Source organism: Salmo trutta, unplaced genomic scaffold (assembly GCF_901001165.1).
Source record: "Salmo trutta unplaced genomic scaffold, fSalTru1.1, whole genome shotgun sequence".
NCBI lineage: Eukaryota > Metazoa > Chordata > Actinopteri > Salmoniformes > Salmonidae > Salmo > Salmo trutta.
The window spans coordinates 1,103,725-1,125,571 of NW_021823104.1; the positions used below are offsets into that span (position 1 = coordinate 1,103,725).

Sequence of the window (21,847 nt, forward strand, 5' to 3'; positions counted from 1 at the left end):
AGATCACACTACTATATAGATCACACTACTATATAGATCACACACTACTATATAGATCACACACTACTATATAGATCACACTACTATATAGATCACACACTACTATATAGATCACACACTACTATATAGATCACACTACTATATAGATCACACTACTATATAGATCACACTACTATATAGATCACACACTACTATATAGATCACACACTACTATATAGATCACACACTACTATATAGATCACACTACTATATAGATCACACACTACTATATAGATCACACACTACTATATAGATCACACACTACTATATAGATCACACTACTATATAGATCACATCACACACTACAATATAGATCACACTACTATATAGATCACACTACTATATAGATCACACACTACTATATAGATCACACTACTATATAGATCACACTACTATATAGATCACACACTATATAGATCACACACTATATAGATCACACACTACTATATAGATCACACTACTATATAAATCACACTACTATATAGATCACACACTACTATATAGATCACACTACTATATAGATCACACACTATATAGATCACACACTACTATATAGATCACACTACTATATAGATCACACACTACTATTTAGATCACACACTACTATATAGATTACACTACTATATAGATCACACTACTATATAGATCCACATAATCACACACTACTATAGATCACACACTATATAGATCACACTACTATATAGATCACACACTATATAGATCACACTACTATATAGATCACACTACTATATAGATCACACACTACTATATAGATCACACTACTATATAGATTACACTACTATATAGATCACACTACTATATAGATCACACACTACTATATAGATCACACACTACTATATAGATCACACTACTATATAGATCACACTACTATATAGATCACACTACTATATAGATCACACACTACTATATAGATCACACACTACTATATAGATCACACTACTATATAGATCACACTACTATATAGATCACACACTACTATATAGATCACACTACTATATAGATCACACTACTATATAGATCACACACTACTATATAGATCACACTACTATATAGATCACACTACTATATAGATCACACTACTATATAGATCATACACTACTATATAGATCACACTACTATATAGATCATACACTATATAGATCACACACTACTATATAGATCACACACTATAGATCATACACTAACATCTACTATATAGATCATACACTATAGATCATACACTAACATCTACTATATAGATCATACACTATATAGATCATACACTAACATCTACTATATAGATCATACACTAACATCTACACTATAGATCATACACTAACATATATTATATAGATCATACACTAACATCTACTATAGATCATACACTATATAGATCATACACTATATAGATCATACACTAACATCTATTATATAGATCATACACTAACATCTACTATAGATCATACACTATATAGATCATACACTATATAGATCATACACTATAGATCATACACTATATAGATCATACACTATAGATCATACACTACTATATAGATCTATATAGAAATTAAGGCGGCACACCTGTTAATTGAAATGCATTCCAGGTGACTACCTCATGAAGCTGGTTGAGAGAATGCCAAAAGTGTACAAAGCTGTCATCAAAGCAAAGGGCTGCTATTTGAAGAATCTCAAATATAAAATATATTTTGATTTGTTAAACTCTTTTTTTGGTTACTACATGATTCCATATGTGTTATTTCATAGTTTTGACGTCTTCACGATTATTCTACAATGTAGAAAATAGTAAAAAATAAAGAAAAACCCTTGAATGAGTAGGTGTTCTAAAACTTTAGACCGGTAGTATATATATATATATATTACCTCAACTAACCAGCCCTGCCCATTGACTCTGTACCGTAATACCCTGTATATAGCCTCCACATTGACTCTGTACCGGTACCCCCTGTATATAGCCTCCACATTGACTCTGTACCGGTACCCCCTGTATATAGCCTCCACATTGACTCTGTACCGGTACCCCCTGTATATAGCCTCCACATTGACTCTGTACCGTAACACCCTGTATATAGCCTCCACATTGACTCTGTACCGGTACCCCCTGTATATAGCCTCCACATTGACTCTGTACCGTAATACCCTGTATATAGCCTCCACATTGACTCTGTACCGTAATACCCTGTATATAGCCTCCACATTGACTTTGTACCGGTACCCCCTGTATATAGCCTCCACATTGACTCTGTACCGGTACCCCCTGTATATAGCCTCCACATTGACTCTGTACCGGTACCCCCTGTATATAGCCTCCACATTGACTCTGTACCGTAACACCCTGTATATAGCCTCCACATTGACTCTGTACCGGTACCCCCTGTATATAGCCTCCACATTGACTCTGTACCGTAATACCCTGTATATAGCCTCCACATTGACTCTGTACCGTAATACCCTGTATATAGCCTCCACATTGACTTTGTACCGGTACCCCCTGTATATAGCCTCCACATTGACTCTGTACCGTAATACCCTGTATATAGCCTCCACATTGACTCTGTACCGGTACCCCCTGTATATAGCCTCCACATTGACTCTGTACCGGTACCCCCTGTATATAGCCTCCACATTGACTCTGTACCGGTACCCCCTGTATATAGCCTCCACATTGACTCTGTACCGGTACCCCCTGTATATAGCCTCCACATTGACTCTGTACCAGTACCCCCTGTATATAGCCTCCACATTGACTCTGTACCAGTACCCCCTGTATATAGCCTCCACATTGACTCTGTACCGGTACCCCCTGTATATAGCCTCCACATTGACTCTGTACCAATACCCCCTGTATATAGCCTCCACATTGACTCTGTACCGGTACCCCCTGTATATAGCCTCCACATTGACTCTGTACCAGTACCCCCTGTATATAGACTCCACATTGACTCTGTACCGGTACCCCCTGTATATAGCCTCCACATTGACTCTGTACCAGTACCCCCTGTATATAGCCTCCACATTGACTCTGTACCAGTACCCCCTGTATATAGCCTCCACATTGACTCTGTACCGTAATACCCTGTATATAGCCTCCACATTGACTCTGTACCGTAATACCCTGTATATAGCCTCCACATTGACTCTGTACCGTAATACCCTGTATATAGCCTCCACATTGACTCTGTACCGTAATACCCTGTATATAGCCTCCACATTGACTCTGTACCGTAATACCCTGTATATAGCCTTGTTATTTTACTGCTGTTCTTTAATTATTTGTTACTTTTATTTCTTATTTTGTACTTAACATGTATTTTTCTTAACTTCATTGTTGGTTAAAGGGCTTGTAAGTAAGCATTTCACTGTAAGGTCTACTACACCTGTTGTATTCAGCATTTCACTGTGAGGTCTACTACACCTGTTGTATTCAGCATTTCATTGGGAGGTCTACTACACCTGTTGTATTCAGCATTTCACTGTGAGGTCTACTACACCTGTTGTATTCGGCATTTCACTGTGAGGTCTACTACACCTGTTGTATTCGGCATTTCACTGTGAGGTCTACTACACCTGTTGTATTCGGCATTTCACTGGGAGGTCTACTACACCTGTTGTATTCGGCATTTCACTGGGAGGTCTACTACACCTGTTGTATTCGGCATTTCACTGTGAGGTCTACTACACCTGTTGTATTCGGCATTTCACTGTGAGGTCTACTACACCTGTTGTATTCGGCATTTCGCTGTGAGGTCTACTACACCTGTTGTATTCGGCATTTCGCTGTGAGGTCTACTACACCTGTTGTATTCGGCATTTCGCTGTGAGGTCTACTACACCTGTTGTATTCGGCATTTCGCTGTGAGGTCTACTACACCTGTTGTAGTCGGCATTTCACTGGGAGGTCTACTACACCTGTTGTATTCGGCATTTCACTGGGAGGTCTACTACACCTGTTGTATTCGGCATTTCACTGGGAGGTCTACTACACCTGTTGTATTCGGCATTTCACTGGGAGGTCTACTACACCTGTTGTATTCGGCATTTCACTGGGAGGTCTACTACACCTGTTGTATTCGGCATTTCACTGGGAGGTCTACTACACCTGTTGTATTCGGCATTTCACTGGGAGGTCTACTACACTGTTGTATTCGGCATTTCACTGGGAGGTCTACTACACCTGTTGTATTCGGCATTTCACTGGGAGGTCTACTACACCTGTTGTATTCGGCATTTCACTGTGAGGTCTACTACACCTGTTGTATTCGGCATTTCACTGTGAGGTCTACTACACCTGTTGTATTCGGCATTTCACTGTGAGGTCTACTACACCTGTTGTATTCGGCATTTCACTGTGAGGTCTACTACACCTGTTGTATTCGGCATTTCACTGTGAGGTCTACTACACCTGTTGTATTCGGCATTTCACTGTGAGGTCTACTACACCTGTTGTATTCGGCATTTCACTGTGAGGTCTACTACACCTGTTGTATTCGGCATTTCACTGTGAGGTCTACTACACCTGTTGTATTCAGCATTTCACTGTGAGGTCTACTACACCTGTTGTATTCGGCATTTCACTGTGAGGTCTACTACACCTGTTGTATTCGGCATTTCACTGTGAGGTCTACTACACCTGTTGTATTCAGCATTTCACTGTGAGGTCTACTACACCTGTTGTATTCAGCATTTCACTGTGAGGTCTACTACACCTGTTGTATTTGGCCACGTGACAAATAACATTTTATTTGATTCAACCCCTTTGTTATGTTCTAAATCAGTTCAGGAGTAGAAATGTGCTGAACAAGTCACACAATAAGTTACATGGACTCACTCTGTGCAATAATACTGTGTATATAGTGTTTTACATCATTGTTGAATGACTCCCTCATCTCTGTACCCCACACATACAATTATCTGGAAGGTCCCTCAGTCGAACAGTGAATTTCAAACACAGAATCAAACCTTTGAGCATAGTGAAGTTATTAATTACACTTTGGATGGTGTATCAATACAGCCAGTCACTACAAAGATACAGGCGTCCTTCCTAACTCAGTTGCCGGAGAGGAAGGAAACCGCTCAGAGTTTTCACCATGAGGCCAATGGCGACTTCAAAACAGTTACAAGAATGTAATGTCTGTGATCATATGAGAAAAATTAGGATGGATCAACAACATTGTAGTTACTCCACAATACTAACCTCAATGACAAAGTGAAAAGAAGGAAGCCTGTACAGAATACAAATACTCCAAGCATGTATTCTGTTTGCAATAAGGCACTAAAGTAAAACTTCAAAAAAATGTGGCAAAGAAATTAACTTTATGTCCTGAATACAAAGTGTTCTGTTTGGGGCAAATCCAACACAACATCACAGAGTACCACTCTTCAAGGATGGGGTGGCTGCATCATGTTATGGGTATGCTTGTCATCGGCAAGGACTAGGGAGCTTTTTAGGATAAAAAGAAACAGAACAGAGCGAAGCACAGTCAAAATCCGAGAGGAAAACCTGGTTCAGTCTGCTTCCCACCAGATACTGGGAGTATTCCAAAGACATGCAAAAAATATAAATGTAGACAAATTGTGCAATCCAGGTGTGCAAAGTTCTTAGAGATTTACCCAGAAAGAATCACAGCTGTAATCGCTGCCATGTATTGACTCAGGGGTGTGAATACTTATGTAAAATTAGATATTTCTGTATTTCATTTTCAATACATTTGATTAAAAAAAAATTAAACCTGTTTTCACTTTTGTCATTATGGGGTATTGCGATGTCATGATGGGATATTGTGATGTCATGATGGGATATTGTGATGTCATGATGGGATATTGTGATGTCATGATGGGGGTATTGTGATGTCATGATGGGATATTGTGATGTCATGATGGGATATTGTGATGTCATGATGGGATATTGTGATGTCATGATGGGATATTGTGATGTCATGATGGGATATTGTGATGTCATGATGGGGGTATTGTGATGTCATTATGGGGGTATTGTGATGTCATTATGGGGTATTGTGTGTAGATGGGTGAGGAAGAAAAAAACAAGAAAAAAAACAATGTAATCCATTTTGAATTCAGGCAGTAACACAAACAAAATGTAGAATAAGTCCAGGGGTCTGAATACTGTCTGAAGGCTCTGGACAACAGATTGACAGTGAGCCCTCATGCAGATCTGGGCAGAGCAGAGAGATCCGTAGCCAATCAGAACATAGAACAGAGTCTCTGTCGCCAAAACGGCACTATAAAGGGAAACAGGATGTCGATGGACGTGTCCTGTATCTCTTAGTTCCCAGGTATAGTAATCGATCAGGTCAATGGATCGATCAGTCACAGCTGCCGTCTTTCCACCCGTCCCGCCACCTCTCATCCACGCGGGAACAGTCAAACCGCTGCTTCCCCAGCCGAGCGTTCACGTCGTTATGGATGCCGCACAGCCACTGGGAGAGGGCACGGCGACTGCTAGCGTCGGGCTGATTGGTCTTCAGCCTGAGGAAACAGGAAGTGATGTCATTAGTTAATAAAACGCTAGCGGTGCTAGCAGTCCCCCGCTGCCCGACTACATTGCAGACGTCTTCACAGATCTTACGACGCCTGGATAGGTATTTAACAGATCGGATAACCACATATAACCAATAATACAACTCCTGGGTATCTAGTTGGGCAGGAAGTGGATCTGTATCTACTGCCAGTCATCTGTTACCTTAACCCACTAGAACCAATAATACAACTCCTGGGTATCTAGTTGGACAGGAAGTGGATCTGTATCTACTGCCAGTCATCTGTTACCTTAACCCACTAGAACCAATAACACAACTCCTGGGTATCTAGTTGGGCAGGAAGTGGATCTGTATCTACTGCCAGTCATCTGTTACCTTAACCCACTAGAACCAATAATACAACTCCTGGTTATCTAGTTGGGCAGGAAGTGGACCTGTATCTACTGCCAGTCATCTGTTACCTTAACCCACTAGAACCAATAATACAACTCTCAACACCAGCCAACATAACACACATTAACATAACACCTAACCCCTGCCCTCTAATCCCTGACCTTTAACCCCTGACCTCTGTGTCTTTAGTCATAGTTCTGACCCTAGATGTCCAGCTAGCAGACCAAGGCCACCTTTAACCCCTGACCTCTGTGTCTATAGACATAGTTCTGACCCTAGATGTCCAGCTAGCAGACCAAGGCCACCTCTAACCCCTGACCTTTAACCCCTGACCTTGTCCGCAGGTCCTCAGCACACTCCTTGCAGGGGAAGACCTTAGAGAAGAGGTTGATGAACTGTCCCATGTCCGTCTGCTGTCTGATGGAGGGCTGGTCTGGGTAGTAAGCTGCCATGGTGTGCAGGAAGGACCAGGTGTTACGCCCTAACTCTTCCCTGTCCAGCGGACATTCCGGCCGCCGCTGGGGTTCCACATGCTCAGCCTGGGCCGCCTGCACACAAACAGGGACAGACAGACAGGCAGACAGGCAGGCAGACATTATCCGTGACTGAATTGTCTGATGGGCATTACCAAGTCATCATTACTCAACATGATGAAACGCATGTAGAGTTAGTAGGCTTTCCACACTGACATCATTCAGGTTCACTAATCTAGACAGGACCTCTATTAGATAACAGTATAGTCGTGGACAAAAGTTTTGAGAATGAACACAAATATTAAATTTTTCACAAAGTCTGCTGCCTCAGTTTGTATGATGGTAATTTGCATATACTCCAGAATGTTATGAAGAGTGATCAGATGAATTGTAATTAATTGCAAAGTCCCTCTTTGCCATGCAAATGAACTGAATCCCCAAAAACATTTCCACTGCATTTCAGCCCTGCCACAAAAGGACCAGCTGACATAATGTCAGTGATTCTCTCGTTAACACAGGTGTGAGTGTTGACGAGGACAAGGCTGGAGATCACTCTGTCATGCTGATTGAGTTCCAATAACAGACTGGAAGCTTCAAAAGGAGGGTGGTGCTTGGAATCATTGTTCTTCCTCTGTCAACCATGGTTACCTGCAAGGAAACACCTGCCGTCATCATTGCTTTGCACAAAAAGGGCTTCACAGGCAAGGATATTGCTGCCAGTAAGATTGCACCTAAAATCAACCATTTATCGGATCATCAAGAACTTCAAGGAGAGCGGTTCAATTGTTGTGAAGAAGGCGTCAGGGCGCCCAAGAAAGTCCAGCAAGTGCCAGGACCGTCTCCTAAAGTAAAAACGCCCATAAAGCTAGCTAGCTAAATAGTGATTTTCGTAAACTAACTTTATGAAGTTGGGAAACTTTTAACTCTCCGCTCCTCGCCGTTTTCCTTCCATTGAACCGGAACGGGACGCGGTGTTTCGCCGCGCCGGACCGCCTGCTAGTGAACACCGGCCGTCGTTCACTTCACATCATTAAACACCTCCACTTCTCTCACCTCTACGACAGTCAATGCTGGGAAAGTCAGCTGATAAAGGGCTTAGAAAAATAGACTGTTTGTTCATTGTTACGTCTGGAATCGTGACATGTATAGTTAAAGAAATGATATATTTAGTTGTTGATGAGTTTAGCTGCCAGTACCAATATAATATATATATGAAAAACAATAACTTTAATCCGATCTTTGTTGATTTGGAGAACACAGGGATGTACTCCAGGCAGGCGGCTGGGGAAAGTCCAGAGAGACCAGCTAAATCATTTATAAACTGATCGTGTGTATTAACTACACCTTTCCTCGTGTTTATGAGCTAATATAAACAGGAGACGCTACCGGAAAACTCCCGTATCCGTCTGACATATTGCGAGTCTAAAGGAAAACACACAACTATAGTTCACAAGGACAACAGAGTAAATACAACTGTTTTACTATGGGTCGTCATTAGAGTTAAATTGGTGAAGGACAACATAGTAAATACAACTGTTTTACTATGGGTCGTCATTAGAGTGAAGTTGGTGAAGGACAACAGAGTAAATACAACTGTTTTACTATGGGTCGTCATTAGAGTGAAGTTGGTGAAGGACAACAGAGTAAATACAACTGTTTTACTATGGGTCATCATTAGAGTTAAATTGAATTAGTCCACGGTCTGTATTCCGCGGTCTGTCTGGCTGCTGCCTGTGAACACAGCTCACCTGTGGCGTTTTCTGGACCTTCATCCACGACTTGAAGTCGGTACAAGCCCTGCACGGCTTTTTCTTCGGTTCTCCGGTCTGCTCCGGGACCTTACCGGGGCTGTCCTCCTGGGGCCTGCCGGTTATGATGGGGAATCCCTGGATGCCCGCGGTGGATGATGATGATGATCCTCCGGTGGACGCGGCCATGTTACCGTGGGAAGGATCTGTCATCGGACCTGAACCCGCGGCTGAAAGGACGCTTCCGTTATAACGCTTTATAACTCTTCCTCCATGTGTTTTGACACCCGGTCTTTGTGTTCACCAACTACACATGTCTGAATTAACTCTAAACATGTAGGGCAGTAAATCCACTCGAACAGTGTCCTGTAAACTATTAGAGAATTCACTAGGAACTATTTTATCCCAGGTAGTTAACGTTAGATGTTTTTGTTCCCCACCGGAGTGAAAAGAGAACGGAACCCCTCCACTTCCGGTTTGTGATGTCATTTTTATCTATGCATGCAGTTGAGTCGAACACCTTTTAAAAGTGTATTTTTTCCTAGATATTACTACAGGCTGATCAGTTTCGTGTTTGTACGTTCACTTCTTTGTTTTATAGTTTAAATGTGTAGTTTTCATGTGATTGACCAGTTATAGTCGCGGTCTTCTAACAACAGGAAGCTAACGGCTAGTTAGCCTGCTAGGCTATTGTGGAGTAGCGGTGTTGATACGTTTCAGTCACAGGAGGTTGGTGGGACCTTGATTCGGGAGGATGGACTCGTGGTGATGGCTGGAGTGGAATGGTATCAAACACATCGTTTCCATTCGCTCCGTTCCAGCCGTTATTATGAGACGTCCTCCCCTCACCAGCCTCCTCTGGTACCTGTCTGTCTGTCTCTCTCTCTCCAGGCAGTAACCAGTCTGATGTCTGTCTCTCTCCAGGCAGTAACCAGTCTGATGTCTGTCTCTCTCTCCAGGCAGTAACCAGTCTGATGTGTCTGTCTCTCTCTCCAGGCAGTAACCAGTCTGATGTCTGTCTCTCTCCAGGCAGTAACCAGTCTGATGTGTCTGTCTCTCTCCAGGCAGTAACCAGTCTGATGTCTGTCTCTCTCCAGGCAGTAACCAGTCTGATGTCTGTGTCTCTCTCCAGGCAGTAACCAGTCTGATGTGTCTGTCTCTCTCTCCAGGCAGTAACCAGTCTGATGTCTGTCTCTCTCTCCAGGCAGTAACCAGTCTGATGTGTCTGTCTCTCTCCAGGCAGTAACCAGTCTGATGTCCGTCTCTCTCTCCAGGCAGTAACAGTCTGATGTCTGTCTCTCTCTCCAGGCAGTAACCAGTCTGATGTGTCTGTCTCTCTCTCCAGGCAGTAACCAGTCTGATGTCTGTCTCGCTCTCCAGGCAGTAACTAGTCTGATGTGTCTGTCTCTCTCTCCAGGCAGTAACCAGTCTGATGTCTGTCTCTCTCCAGGCAGTAACCAGTCTGATGTCTGTCTCTCTCCAGGCAGTAACCAGTCTGATGTCTGTCTCTCTCTCCAGGGAGTAACCAGTCTGATGTGTCTGTCTCTCTCCAGGCAGTAACCAGTCTGATGTGTCTGTCTCTCTCTCCAGGCAGTAACCAGTCTGATGTGTCTGTCTCTCTCTCCAGGCAGTAACCAGTCTGATGTGTCTGTCTCTCTCTCCAGGCAGTAACCAGTCTGATGTCTGTCTCTCTCTCCAGGCAGTAACCAGTCTGATGTGTCTGTCTCTCTCTCCAGGCAGTAACCAGTCTGATGTCTGTCTCTCTCCAGGCAGTAACCAGTCTGATGTCTGTCTCTCTCCAGGCAGTAACCAGTCTGATGTGTCTGTCTCTCTCTCCAGGCAGTAACCAGTCTGATGTGTCTGTCTCTCTCTCCAGGCAGTAACCAGTCTGATGTGTCTGTCTCTCTCCAGGCAGTAACCAGTCTGATGTCTGTCTCTCTCTCCAGGCAGTAACCAGTCTGATGTGTCTGTCTCTCTCTCCAGGCAGTAACCAGTCTGATGTCTGTCTCTCTCTCCAGGCAGTAACCAGTCTGATGTGTCTGTCTCTCTCCAGGCAGTAACCAGTCTGATGTGTCTGTCTGTCTCTCTCCAGGCAGTAACCAGTCTGATGTGTCTGTCTGTCTCTCTCCAGGCAGTAACCAGTCTGATGTGTCTGTCTGTCTCTCTCCAGGCAGTAACCAGTCTGATGTCTGTCTCTCTCTCCAGGCAGTAACCAGTCTGATGTCTGTCTCTCTCTCCAGGCAGTAACCAGTCTGATGTGTCTGTCTCTCTCTCCAGGCAGTAACCAGTCTGATGTGTGTCTCTCTCTCCAGGCAGTAACCAGTCTGATGTCTGTCTCTCTCTCCAGGCAGTAACCAGTCTGATGTGTCTGTCTCTCCAGGCAGTAACCAGTCTGATGTCTGTCTCTCTCCAGGCAGTAACCAGTCCAGAAGTGTAACCTTCCCGCTGCGACAACATGGGTATCCTGGAGAAGATCGGAGAGATAGAGAGAGAGATCTCTCGAACACAGAAAAACAAAGGTAAGACAGAGAGGTGTGGTTAGCTAGCCAGTTACTCTATCACCTCGCTAGTGGGGTCTGCCGAGAGTGGGCACCTGGTTAGCTAGCCAGTTACTCTATCACCTCGCTAGTGGGGTCTGCCGAGAGTGGGCCGGCTGGTTAGCTAGCCAGTCACTCTATCACCTCGCTAGTGGGGTCTGACGAGAGTGGGCCGGCTGGTTAGCTAGCCAGTTACTCTATCACCTCGCTAGTGGGGTCTGCCGAGAGTGGGCCGGCTGGTTAGCTAGCCAGTTACTCTATCACCTCGCTAGTGGGGTCTGCCGAGAGTGGGCCGGCTGGTTAGCTAGCCAGTTACTCTATCACCTCGCTAGTGGGGTCTGCCGAGAGTGGGCCGGCTGGTTAGCTAGCCAGTTACTCTATCACCTCGCTAGTGGGGTCTGACGAGAGTGGGCCGGCTGGTTAGCTAGCCAGTTACTCTATCACCTCAATAGTGGGGTCTGCCGAGAGTGGGCCGGCTGGTTAGCTAGCCAGTTACTCTATCACCTCGCTAGTGGGGTCTGCCGAGAGTGGGCCGGCTGGTTAGCTAGCCAGTCACTCTATCACCTCGCTAGTGGGGTCTGCCGAGAGTGGGCCGGCTGGTTAGCTAGCCAGTTACTCTATCACCTCGCTAGTGGGGTCTGCCGAGAGTGGGCCGGCTGGTTAGCTAGCCAGTTACTCTATCACCTCGCTAGTGGGGTCTGCCGAGAGTGGGCCGGCTGGTTAGCTAGCCAGTCACTCTATCACCTCGCTAGTGGGGTCTGACGAGAGTGGGCCGGCTGGTTAGCTAGCCAGTTACTCTATCACCTCGCTAGTGGGGTCTGCTGAAGGCTAAGCTAGCTAAGTCCCAGTATTCCCCCTGTGTGTGTTTAGCCACGGAGTACCATCTGGGCCTGCTGAAGGCTAAGCTAGCTAAGTACCGGGCCCAGCTGCTAGAACCCTCCAAGTCCGCAGGAGCCAAAGGAGAGGGCTTCGACGTCATGAAATCTGGAGACGCTCGCGTCGCTCTGATTGGCTTCCCTTCCGTTGGAAAGGTGAGACTGAGCACGCTCAGAACCTGTCCTCTTAGTCCTGTGTGTTAACTCATGGCTCTGTCCTCTAGTCCTGTGTGTTAACCCATGGCTCTGTCCTCTAGTCCTGTGTGTTAACTCATGGCTCTGTCCTCTAGTCCTGTGTGTTAACCCATGTCTCTGTCCTCTAGTCCTGTGTGTTAACCCATGTCTCTGTCCTCTAGTCCTGTGTGTTAACTCATGGCTCTGTCCTCTAGTCCTGTGTGTTAACCCATGGCTCTGTCCTCTAGTCCTGTGTGTTAACCCATGTCTCTGTCCTCTAGTCCTGTGTGTTAACCCATGTCTCTGTCCTCTAGTCCTGTGTGTTAACCCATGGCTCTGTCCTCTAGTCCTGTGTGTTAACTCATGTCTCTGTCCTCTAGTCCTGTGTGTTAACCCATGGCTCTGTCCTCTAGTCCTGTGTGTTAACTCATGTCTCTGTCCTCTAGTCCTGTGTGTTAACCCATGTCTCTGTCCTCTAGTCCTGTGTGGTTAACTCATGTCTCTGTCCTCTAGTCCTGTGTGTTAACCCATGTCTCGTCCTCTAGTCCTGTGTGTTAACCCATGTCTCTGTCCTCTAGTCCTGTGTGTTAACCCATGTCTCTGTCCTCTAGTCCTGTGTGTTACCCATGGCTCTGTCCTCTAGTCCTGTGTGTTAACCCATGGCTCTGTCCTCTAGTCCTGTGTGGTAACCCATGGCTCTGTCCTCTAGTCCTGTGTGTTAACCCATGGCTCGGTCCTCTAGTCCTGTGTGTTAACCCATGGCTCTGTCCTCTAGTCCTGTGTGTTAACCCATGTGCTCTGTCCCTCTAGTCCTGTGTGTTAACCCATGGCTCTGTCCTCTAGTCCTGTGTGTTAACCCATGTCTCTGTCCTCTAGTCCTGTGTGTTAACCCATTGGCTCTGTCCCTCTAGTCCTGTGTGTTAACCCATGGCTCTGTCCTCTAGTCCTGTGTGTTAACCCATGGCTCTGTCCTCTAGTCCTGTGTGGTTAACCCATGCTCTGTCCTCTAGTCCTGTGTGTTAACCCATGGCTCTGTCCTCTAGTCCTGTGTGTTAACCCCATGGCTCTGTCCTCTAGTCCTGTGTGTTAACTACCATGGCTCTGTCCTCAGTCCTGTGTGTTAACCCATGGCTCTGTCCTCTAGTCCTGTGTGTTATGAACCACTAGCCTCTAGTCCTGTGTGTTAACCCATGGCTCTGTCCTCTAGTCCTGTGTGTTAACCCATGGCTCTGTCCTCTAGTCCTGTGTGTTAACCCATGGCTCTGTCCTCTAGTCCTGTGTGTTAACCCATGTCTCTGTCCTCTAGTCCTGTGTGTTAACTCATGTCTCTGTCCTCTAGTCCTGTGTGTTAACCCATGGCTCTGTCCTCTAGTCCTGTGTGTTAACCCATGGCTCTGTCCTCTAGTCCTGTGTGTTAACCCATGGCTCTGTCCTCTAGTCCTGTGTGTTAACCCATGGCTCTGTCCTCTAGTCCTGTGTGTTAACCCATGTCTCTGTCCTCTAGTCCTGTGTGTTAACCCATGGCTCTGTCCTCTAGTCCTGTGTGTTAACCCATGGCTCTGTCCTCTAGTCCTGTGTGTTAACCCATGGCTCTGTCCTCTAGTCCTGTGTGTTAACCCATGGCTCTGTCCTCTAGTCCTGTGTGTTAACTCATGTCTCTGTCCTCTAGTCCTGTGTGTTAACCCATGTCTCTGTCCTCTAGTCCTGTGTGTTAACCCATGTCTCTGTCCTCTAGTCCTGTGTGTTAACCCATGTCTCTGTCCTCTAGTCCTGTGTGTTAACTCATGTCTCTGTCCTCTAGTCCACCTTCCTCAGTCTGATGACAGCAACAGCCAGTGAAGCAGCTTCCTATGAGTTCACCACCCTGACCTGTATCCCAGGAGTTATAGAGGTACGTCCACCATACACCCCATAACACCCCATACACCCATACACCCCATACACCCATACACCACCCCATACACCCCATACCACACCATAACACCCCATACACACCATACTACACCATACACCCCATACCACACCATAACACCCCATAACACCCCATAACACCCCATACCACCCCATAACACCCCATACCATAACACCACCATACACCCCATAACACCCCATAACACCCCATAACACCCCATACACCCCATACCATAACACCACCATACACCCCATAACACCCCATAACACCCCATAACACCCCATACACCCCATACCATAACACCACCATACACCCCATAACACCCCATACACCCCATAACACCCCATAACACCCCATACACCCCATAACACCCCATACACCCCATACCATAACACCACCATACACCCCATAACACCCCATAACACCCCATACCACACACCCTGTCCTGTTGTCCTGCAGTATAATGGAACCAACATCCAGCTGGCAGTAGTGTATAATGACCCATCCTGTTGTCCTGCAGTATAATGGAACCAACATCCAGCTGGCAGTAGTGTATACTGACCCGTCCTGTTGTCCTGCAGTATAATGGAGCCAACATCCAGCTGGCAGTAGTGTATAATGACCCATCCTGTTGTCCTGCAGTATAATGGAACCAACATCCAGCTGGCAGTAGTGTATAATGACCCGTCCTGTTGTCCTGCAGTATAATGGAACCAACATCCAGCTGGCAGTAGTGTATAATGACCCGTCCTGTTGCCCCTGCGTATAATGGAACCAACATCCAGCTGGCAGTAGTGTATAATGACCCCGTCCTGTTGTCCAGCAGTATAATGGAGCCAACATCCAGCTGGCAGTAGTGTATAATGACCCGTCCTGTTGCCCTGCAGTATAATGGAACCAACATCCAGCTGGCAGTAGTGTATAATGACCCATCCTGTTTGTCCTGCAGTATAATGGAAGCCAACATCCACTGGCAGTAGTGTATAATGACCCGTCCTGTTGTCCTGCAGTATATGGAGCCAACATCCAGCTGGCAGTAGTGTATAATGACCCGTCCTGTTTGTCCTGCAGTATAATGGAGCCAACATCCAGCTGCAGTAGTGTATACTGCCCGTCCTGTTGTCCTGCAGTATAATGGAGCCAACATCCAGCTGGCAGTAGTGTATAATGGACCCATCCTGTTGTCCTGCAGTATAATGGAACCAACATCCAGCTTGGCAGTAGTGTATAATGACCCGTCCTGTTGTCCTGCAGTATAATGGAACCAACATCCAGCTGGCAGTAGTGTAATATGACCCGTCCTGCAGTATAATGGAACCAACTCCAGCTGGCAGTAGTGTATATGACCCTCCTGTTGTCCTGCAGTATAATGGAACCAACATCCAGCTGGCAGTAGTGTATAATGACCCGTCCTGTTGTCCTGCAGTATAATGGAACCAACATCCAGCTGGCAGTAGTGGGTAAATAATGACCCATCCTGTTGTCCTGCAGTATAATGGAACCAACATCCAGCTGGCAGTTAGGGTGTATAATGACCCCATCCTGTTGTCCTGCAGTATAATGGAACCAACATCCAGCTGGCAGTGGTGTATAATGACCCCATCCTGTTGTCCTGCAGTATTAATGGAACGCAACATCCAGCTGGCAGTAGTGTATAATGACCATCCTGTTGTCCCTGCAGTAATAGATGGAACCAACATCCAGCTGGCAGTAGTGTATAATGAACCCCATCCTGTTGTCCTGCAGTATAATGGAGCCAACATCCAGCTGGCAGTAGTGTATATGACCCCATCCTGTTGTCCTGCAGTATAATGGACCAACATCCACTGGCAGTAGTGTATAATGACCCGTCCTGCAGTATAATGGAACCACATCCAGCTGGTAGTAGTGTATAATGACCCCGTCCTGTTGTCCAGCAGTATAATGGAGCCAACATCCAGCTGGCAGTAGTGTATAATGACCCGTCCTGTTGTTTCTGCAGTATAATGGAGCCACATCCAGCTGGCAGTAGTGATATAAATGACCCATCCTGTTGTCCTGCAGTATAATGGAACCAACTCCAGCTGGCAGTAGTGTAATAATGAACCCGTCCTGTTGTCCTGCAGTATAATGGAACCAACATCCAGCTGGCAGTAGTGTATAATGACCCGTCCTGCAGTATAATGGAACCAACATCCAGATGGCAGTAGTGTATAATGACCCATCCTGTTGTCCTGCAGTATAATGGAACCAACATCCAGCTGGCAGTAGTGTATAATGACCCGTCCTGTTGTCCTGCAGTATAATGGAACCAACATCCAGCTGGCAGTAGTGTATAATGACCCGTCCTGTTGTCCTGCAGTATAATGGAGCCAACATCCAGCTGGTAGTAGTGTATAATGACCCGTCCTGTTGTCCTGCAGTATAATGGAACCAACATCCAGCTGGCAGTAGTGTATAATGACCCCATCCTGTTGTCCTGCAGTATAATGGAACCAACATCCAGCTGGCAGTAGTGTATAATGACCCCATCCTGTTGTCCTGCAGTATAATGGAACCAACATCCAGCTGGCAGTAGTGTATAATGACCCATCCTGTTGTCCTGCAGTATAATGGAACCAACATCCAGCTGGCAGTAGTGTATAATGACCCCATCCTGTTGTCCTGCAGTATAATGGAGCCAACATCCAGCTGGCAGTAGTGTATAATGACCCCATCCTGTTGTCCTGCAGTATAATGGAACCAACATCCAGCTGGCAGTAGTGTATAATGACCCATCCTGTTGTCCTGCAGTATAATGGAACCAACATCCAGCTGGCAGTAGTGTATAATGACCCGTCCTGTTGTTCTGCAGTATAATGGAGCCAACATCCAGCTGGCAGTAGTGTATAATGACCCGTCCTGTTGTCCTGCAGTATAATGGAACCAACATCCAGCTGGCAGTAGTGTATAATGACCCGTCCTGTTGTCCTGCAGTATAATGGAGCCAACATCCAGCTGCTGGACCTGCCAGGAATCATAGAAGGAGCGTCCCAAGGTACAGTAACGGGTTACCAGGTGTATTATCTACTGTAGATGGGTGGGAGGGGTTGCTGCCACGTTCAGTAGACAAACGGTGTTGAACGTTGCACATAGAAATGCTGTAATTAGAGACTTAGTTATACATGTCGGAGAGCGCTGTGTATGTTCTACATGACGTATTTCTATCTATCTGCTGAACGCACCCCTGGTGGTAATCCTGAGAGGCTTTTGTTATCTCTCAATAACGCGGGTGGGATAAATGTAGATCGCTGTGTTATCTCTGAGCTGTTAATGTAGAGTGCTGTGTTATCTCTGAGCTATTAATGTAGAGCGCTGTGTTATAGAGCGCTGTGTTATCTCTGAGCTATTCATGTAGAGCGCTGTGTTATCTCTGAGCTATTAATTAATGTAGAGCGCTGTGTTATCTCTGAGCTATTAATATAGAGCGCTGTGTTATCGCTGAGCTATTAATGTAGAGCGCTGTGTTATCTCTGAGCTATTAATGTAGAGCGCTGTGTTATCGCTGAGCTATTAATGTAGAGCGCTGTGTTATCTCTCAGTTATTAATGTAGAGCGCTGTGTTATCTCTGAGCTATTAATTAATGTAGAGCGCTGTGTTATCTCTGAGCTATTAATGTAGAGCGCTGTGTTCTCTGAGCTATTATTGTAGAACGCTGAGTTATCTCTGAGCTATTAATGTAGAGTTCTGTGTTATTGCTGAGCTATTAATGTAGAGCGCTGTGTTATCTCTGAGCTATTAATGTAGAGCGCTGGGTTATCTCTGAGCTATTAATGTAGAGCGCTGGGTTATCTCTGAGCTGTTAATGTAGAGCGCTGGGTTATCTCTGAGCTATTAATGTAGAGCGCTGGGTTATCTCTGAGCTATTATGTAGAGCGCTGTGTATCTCTGAGCGATTAATGTAGAGCGCTGTGTTATCTCTGAGCTATTAATGTAGAGCGCTGGGTTTCTCTGAGCTGTTAATGTAGAGCGCTGGGTTATCTCTGAGCTGTTAATGTAGAGCGCTGGGTTATCTCTGAGCTATTAATGTAGAGCACTGGGTTATCTCTGAGCTGTTAATGTAGAGCGCTGTGTTATCTCTGAGCTATTAATGTAGAGCGCTGGGTTATCTCTGAGCTATTAATGTAGAGCGCTGTGTTATCTCTGAGCTATTAATGTAGAGCGCTGTGTTATCTCTGAGCTATTAATGTAGAGCGCTGTGTTATCTCTGAGCTGTTAATGTAGAGCGCTGTGTTATCTCTGAGCTATTAATGTAGAGCGCTGCGTTATCTCTGAGCTATTAATGTAGAGCGCTGCGTTATCTCTGAGCTATTAATGTAGAGCGCTGTGTTATCTCTGAGCTATTAATGTAGAGCGCTGTGTTATCTCTGAGCTATTAATGTAGAGCGCTGTGTTATCTCTGAGCTATTAATGTAGAGCGCTGTGTTATCTCTGAGCTATTAATGTAGAGCGCTGTGTTATCTCTGAGCTATTAATGTAGAGCGCTGTGGAATTCACCTCTTCCACCACCAATAAGAGGCCTTTTGTGATTGGATGATGATGATGATTTGAACTCTTTGGTTGTGATCGGGGTGACCTCTGACCGTGTGTGTGTGTTTCGTAGGTAAGGGTCGAGGTCGGCAGGTCATTGCTGTTGCCAGGACAGCAGACGTGGTCATCATGATGCTGGATGCCACCAAGGGAGACGTCCAGAGGTGAGTTGTCTGTTCTTAGTGCTGCAGCTGGTTACTAACTGCTAACCCGTCTAGGGTCACCCAGCTGGTTACTAACTGCTAACCCGTCTAGGGTCTGTCCCAGCTGGTTACTAACTGCTAACCCGTCTAGGGTCACCCAGCTGGTTACTAACTGCTAACCCGTCTAGGGTCACCCAGCTGGTTACTAACTGCTAACCCGTCTAGGGTCTGTCCCAGCTGGTTACTAACTGCTAACCCGTCTAGGGTCACCCAGCTGGTTACTAACTGCTAACCCGTCTAGGGTCACCCAGCTGGTTACTAACTGCTAACCCGTCTAGGGTCACCCAGCTGGTTACTACTGCTAACCCGTCTAGGGTCACCCAGCTGGTTACTAACTGCTAACCCGTCTAGGGTCACCCAGCTGGTTACTAACTGCTAACCCGTCTAGGTCAACCAGCTGGTTACTAACTGCTAACCCGTCTAGGGTCCCCAGCTGGTTACTAACTGCTAACCCGTCTAGGGTCCACCAGCTGTTACTAACTGCTACCCGTCCTAGGGTCTGCACCCAGCTGGTTACTAACTGCTAACCCGTCTAGGGTCACCCAGCTGGTTACTAACTGCTAACCCGTCTAGGGTCACCCAGCTGGTTACTAACTGCTAACCCGTCTAGGGTCCCGCTGGTTACTAACGCTACCTAGGTCACCCAGCTCGTTACTAACTGCTAACCCGTCTAGGGTCACCCAGCTGGTTACTAACTGCTAACCCGTCTAGGGTCACCCAGCTGGTTACTAACTGCTAACCCGTCTAGGGTCACCCAGCTGGTTACTAACTGCTAACCCGTCTAGGGTCACCCAGCTGGTTACTAACTGCTAACCCGTCTAGGGTCTGTCCCAGCTGGTTACTAACTGCTAACCCGTCTAGGGTCACCCAGCTGGTTACTAACTGCTAACCCGTCTAGGGTCACCCAGCTGGTTACTAACTGCTAACCCGTCTAGGGTCCGCCCAGCTGGTTACTAACTGCTAACCCGTCTAGGGTCACCCAGCTGGGTTACTAACTGCTAACCCGTCTAGGGTCTGTCCCAGCTGGTTACTAACTGCTAACCCGTCTAGGGTCACCCAGCTGGTTACTAACTGCTAACCCGTCTAGGTCACCCAGCTGGTTACTAACTGCTAACCCGTCTAGGGTCACCCAGCTGGTTACTAACTGCTAACCCGTCTAGGGTCACCCAGCTGGTTACTAACTGCTAACCCGTCTAGGGTCTGTCCCAGCTGGTTACTAACTGCTAACCCGTCTAGGGTCACCCAGCTGGTTACTAACTGCTAACCCGCTAGGGTCACCCAGCTGGTTACTAACTGCTAACCCGTCTAGGGTCTGTCCCAGCTGGTTACTACTGCTAACCCGTCTAGGGTCACCCAGCTGGTTACTAACTGCTAACCCGTCTAGGGTCACCCAGCTGTTACTAACTGCTACCCGTCTAGGGTCACCCAGCTGGTTACTAACTGCTACCCGTCTAGGGTCACCCAGCTGGTTACTAACTGCTAACCCGTCTAGGGTCTGTCCCAGCTGGTACTAACTGCTACCCGTCTAGGGTCACCCAGCTGGTTACTAACTGCTAACCCTTCTAGGGTCACCCAGCTGGTTACTAACTGCTAACCCGTCTAGGGGTCACCCAGCTGGTTACTAACTGCTAACCCGTCTAGGGTCTGTCCCAGCTGGTTACTAACTGCTAACCCGTCTAGTGGTCACCCAGCTGTTACTAACTGCTAACCCGTCTAGGGTCACCCAGCTGGTTACTAACTGCTAACCCGTCTAGGGTCACCCAGCTGGTTACTAACTAGCTAACCCGTCTAGGGTCTGTCCCAGCTGGTTACTAACTGCTAACCCGTCTAGGGTCACCCAGCTGGTTACTAACTCTAACCCGTCTAGGTCACTCCACTGGGTACTAAGCTGCTAACCGCTTCTAGGGTCACAAACCAGCTGGTTACTAACTGCTAACCCGTCTAGGGTCACCCAGCTGGTTACTAACTGCTAACCCGTCTAGGGTCACCCAGCTGGTTACTAACTGCTAACCCGTCTAGGGTCTGTCCCAGCTGGTTACTAACTGCTAACCCGTCTAGGGTCTGTCCCAGCTGGTTACTAACTGCTAACCCGTCTAGGGTCACCCAGCTGGTTACTAACTGCTAACACCGTCTAGGGTCACCCAGCTGGTTTAACTGCTAACCCGTCTAGGGTCACCCAGCTGGTTACTAACGCTAACCGCTAACCCGTAGGGTCTGTCCCAGCTGGTTACTAACTGCTAACCCGTCTAGGGTCACCCAGCTGGTTACTAACTGCTAACCCGTCTAGGGTCCCCAGCTGGTTACTAACTGCTAACCCGTCTAGGGTCACCCAGCTGGTTACTAACTGCTACCCGTCTAGGGTCTGTCCCAGCTGGTTACTAACTGCTAACCCGTCTAGGGTCACCCAGCTGGTTACTAACTGCTAACCC

General features: G+C 46.4%; 1 protein-coding gene and 1 pseudogene across 1 annotated transcript; one reads left to right on the forward strand and one right to left on the reverse strand.

Annotated features, from left to right (window-relative positions):
* Positions 1-6,343: 6,343 nt before the first annotated feature.
* Positions 6,344-9,587, reverse strand: LOC115188857 (FAD-linked sulfhydryl oxidase ALR-like). The gene is made up of 3 exons (XM_029747685.1): positions 9,169-9,587; positions 7,281-7,495; positions 6,344-6,543 (listed from the first exon to the last, which is right to left on the reverse strand). Exons 1-3 carry the CDS (start codon positions 9,379-9,381, stop codon positions 6,381-6,383), a joined length of 591 nt encoding a protein of 196 aa, XP_029603545.1. The 5' UTR covers positions 9,382-9,587; the 3' UTR covers positions 6,344-6,380.
* Positions 9,588-9,774: 187 nt separating this feature from the next.
* LOC115188856 (developmentally-regulated GTP-binding protein 2-like) overlaps positions 9,775-21,847 on the forward strand; it is a 30,195-nt pseudogene continuing 18,122 nt past the window's right edge.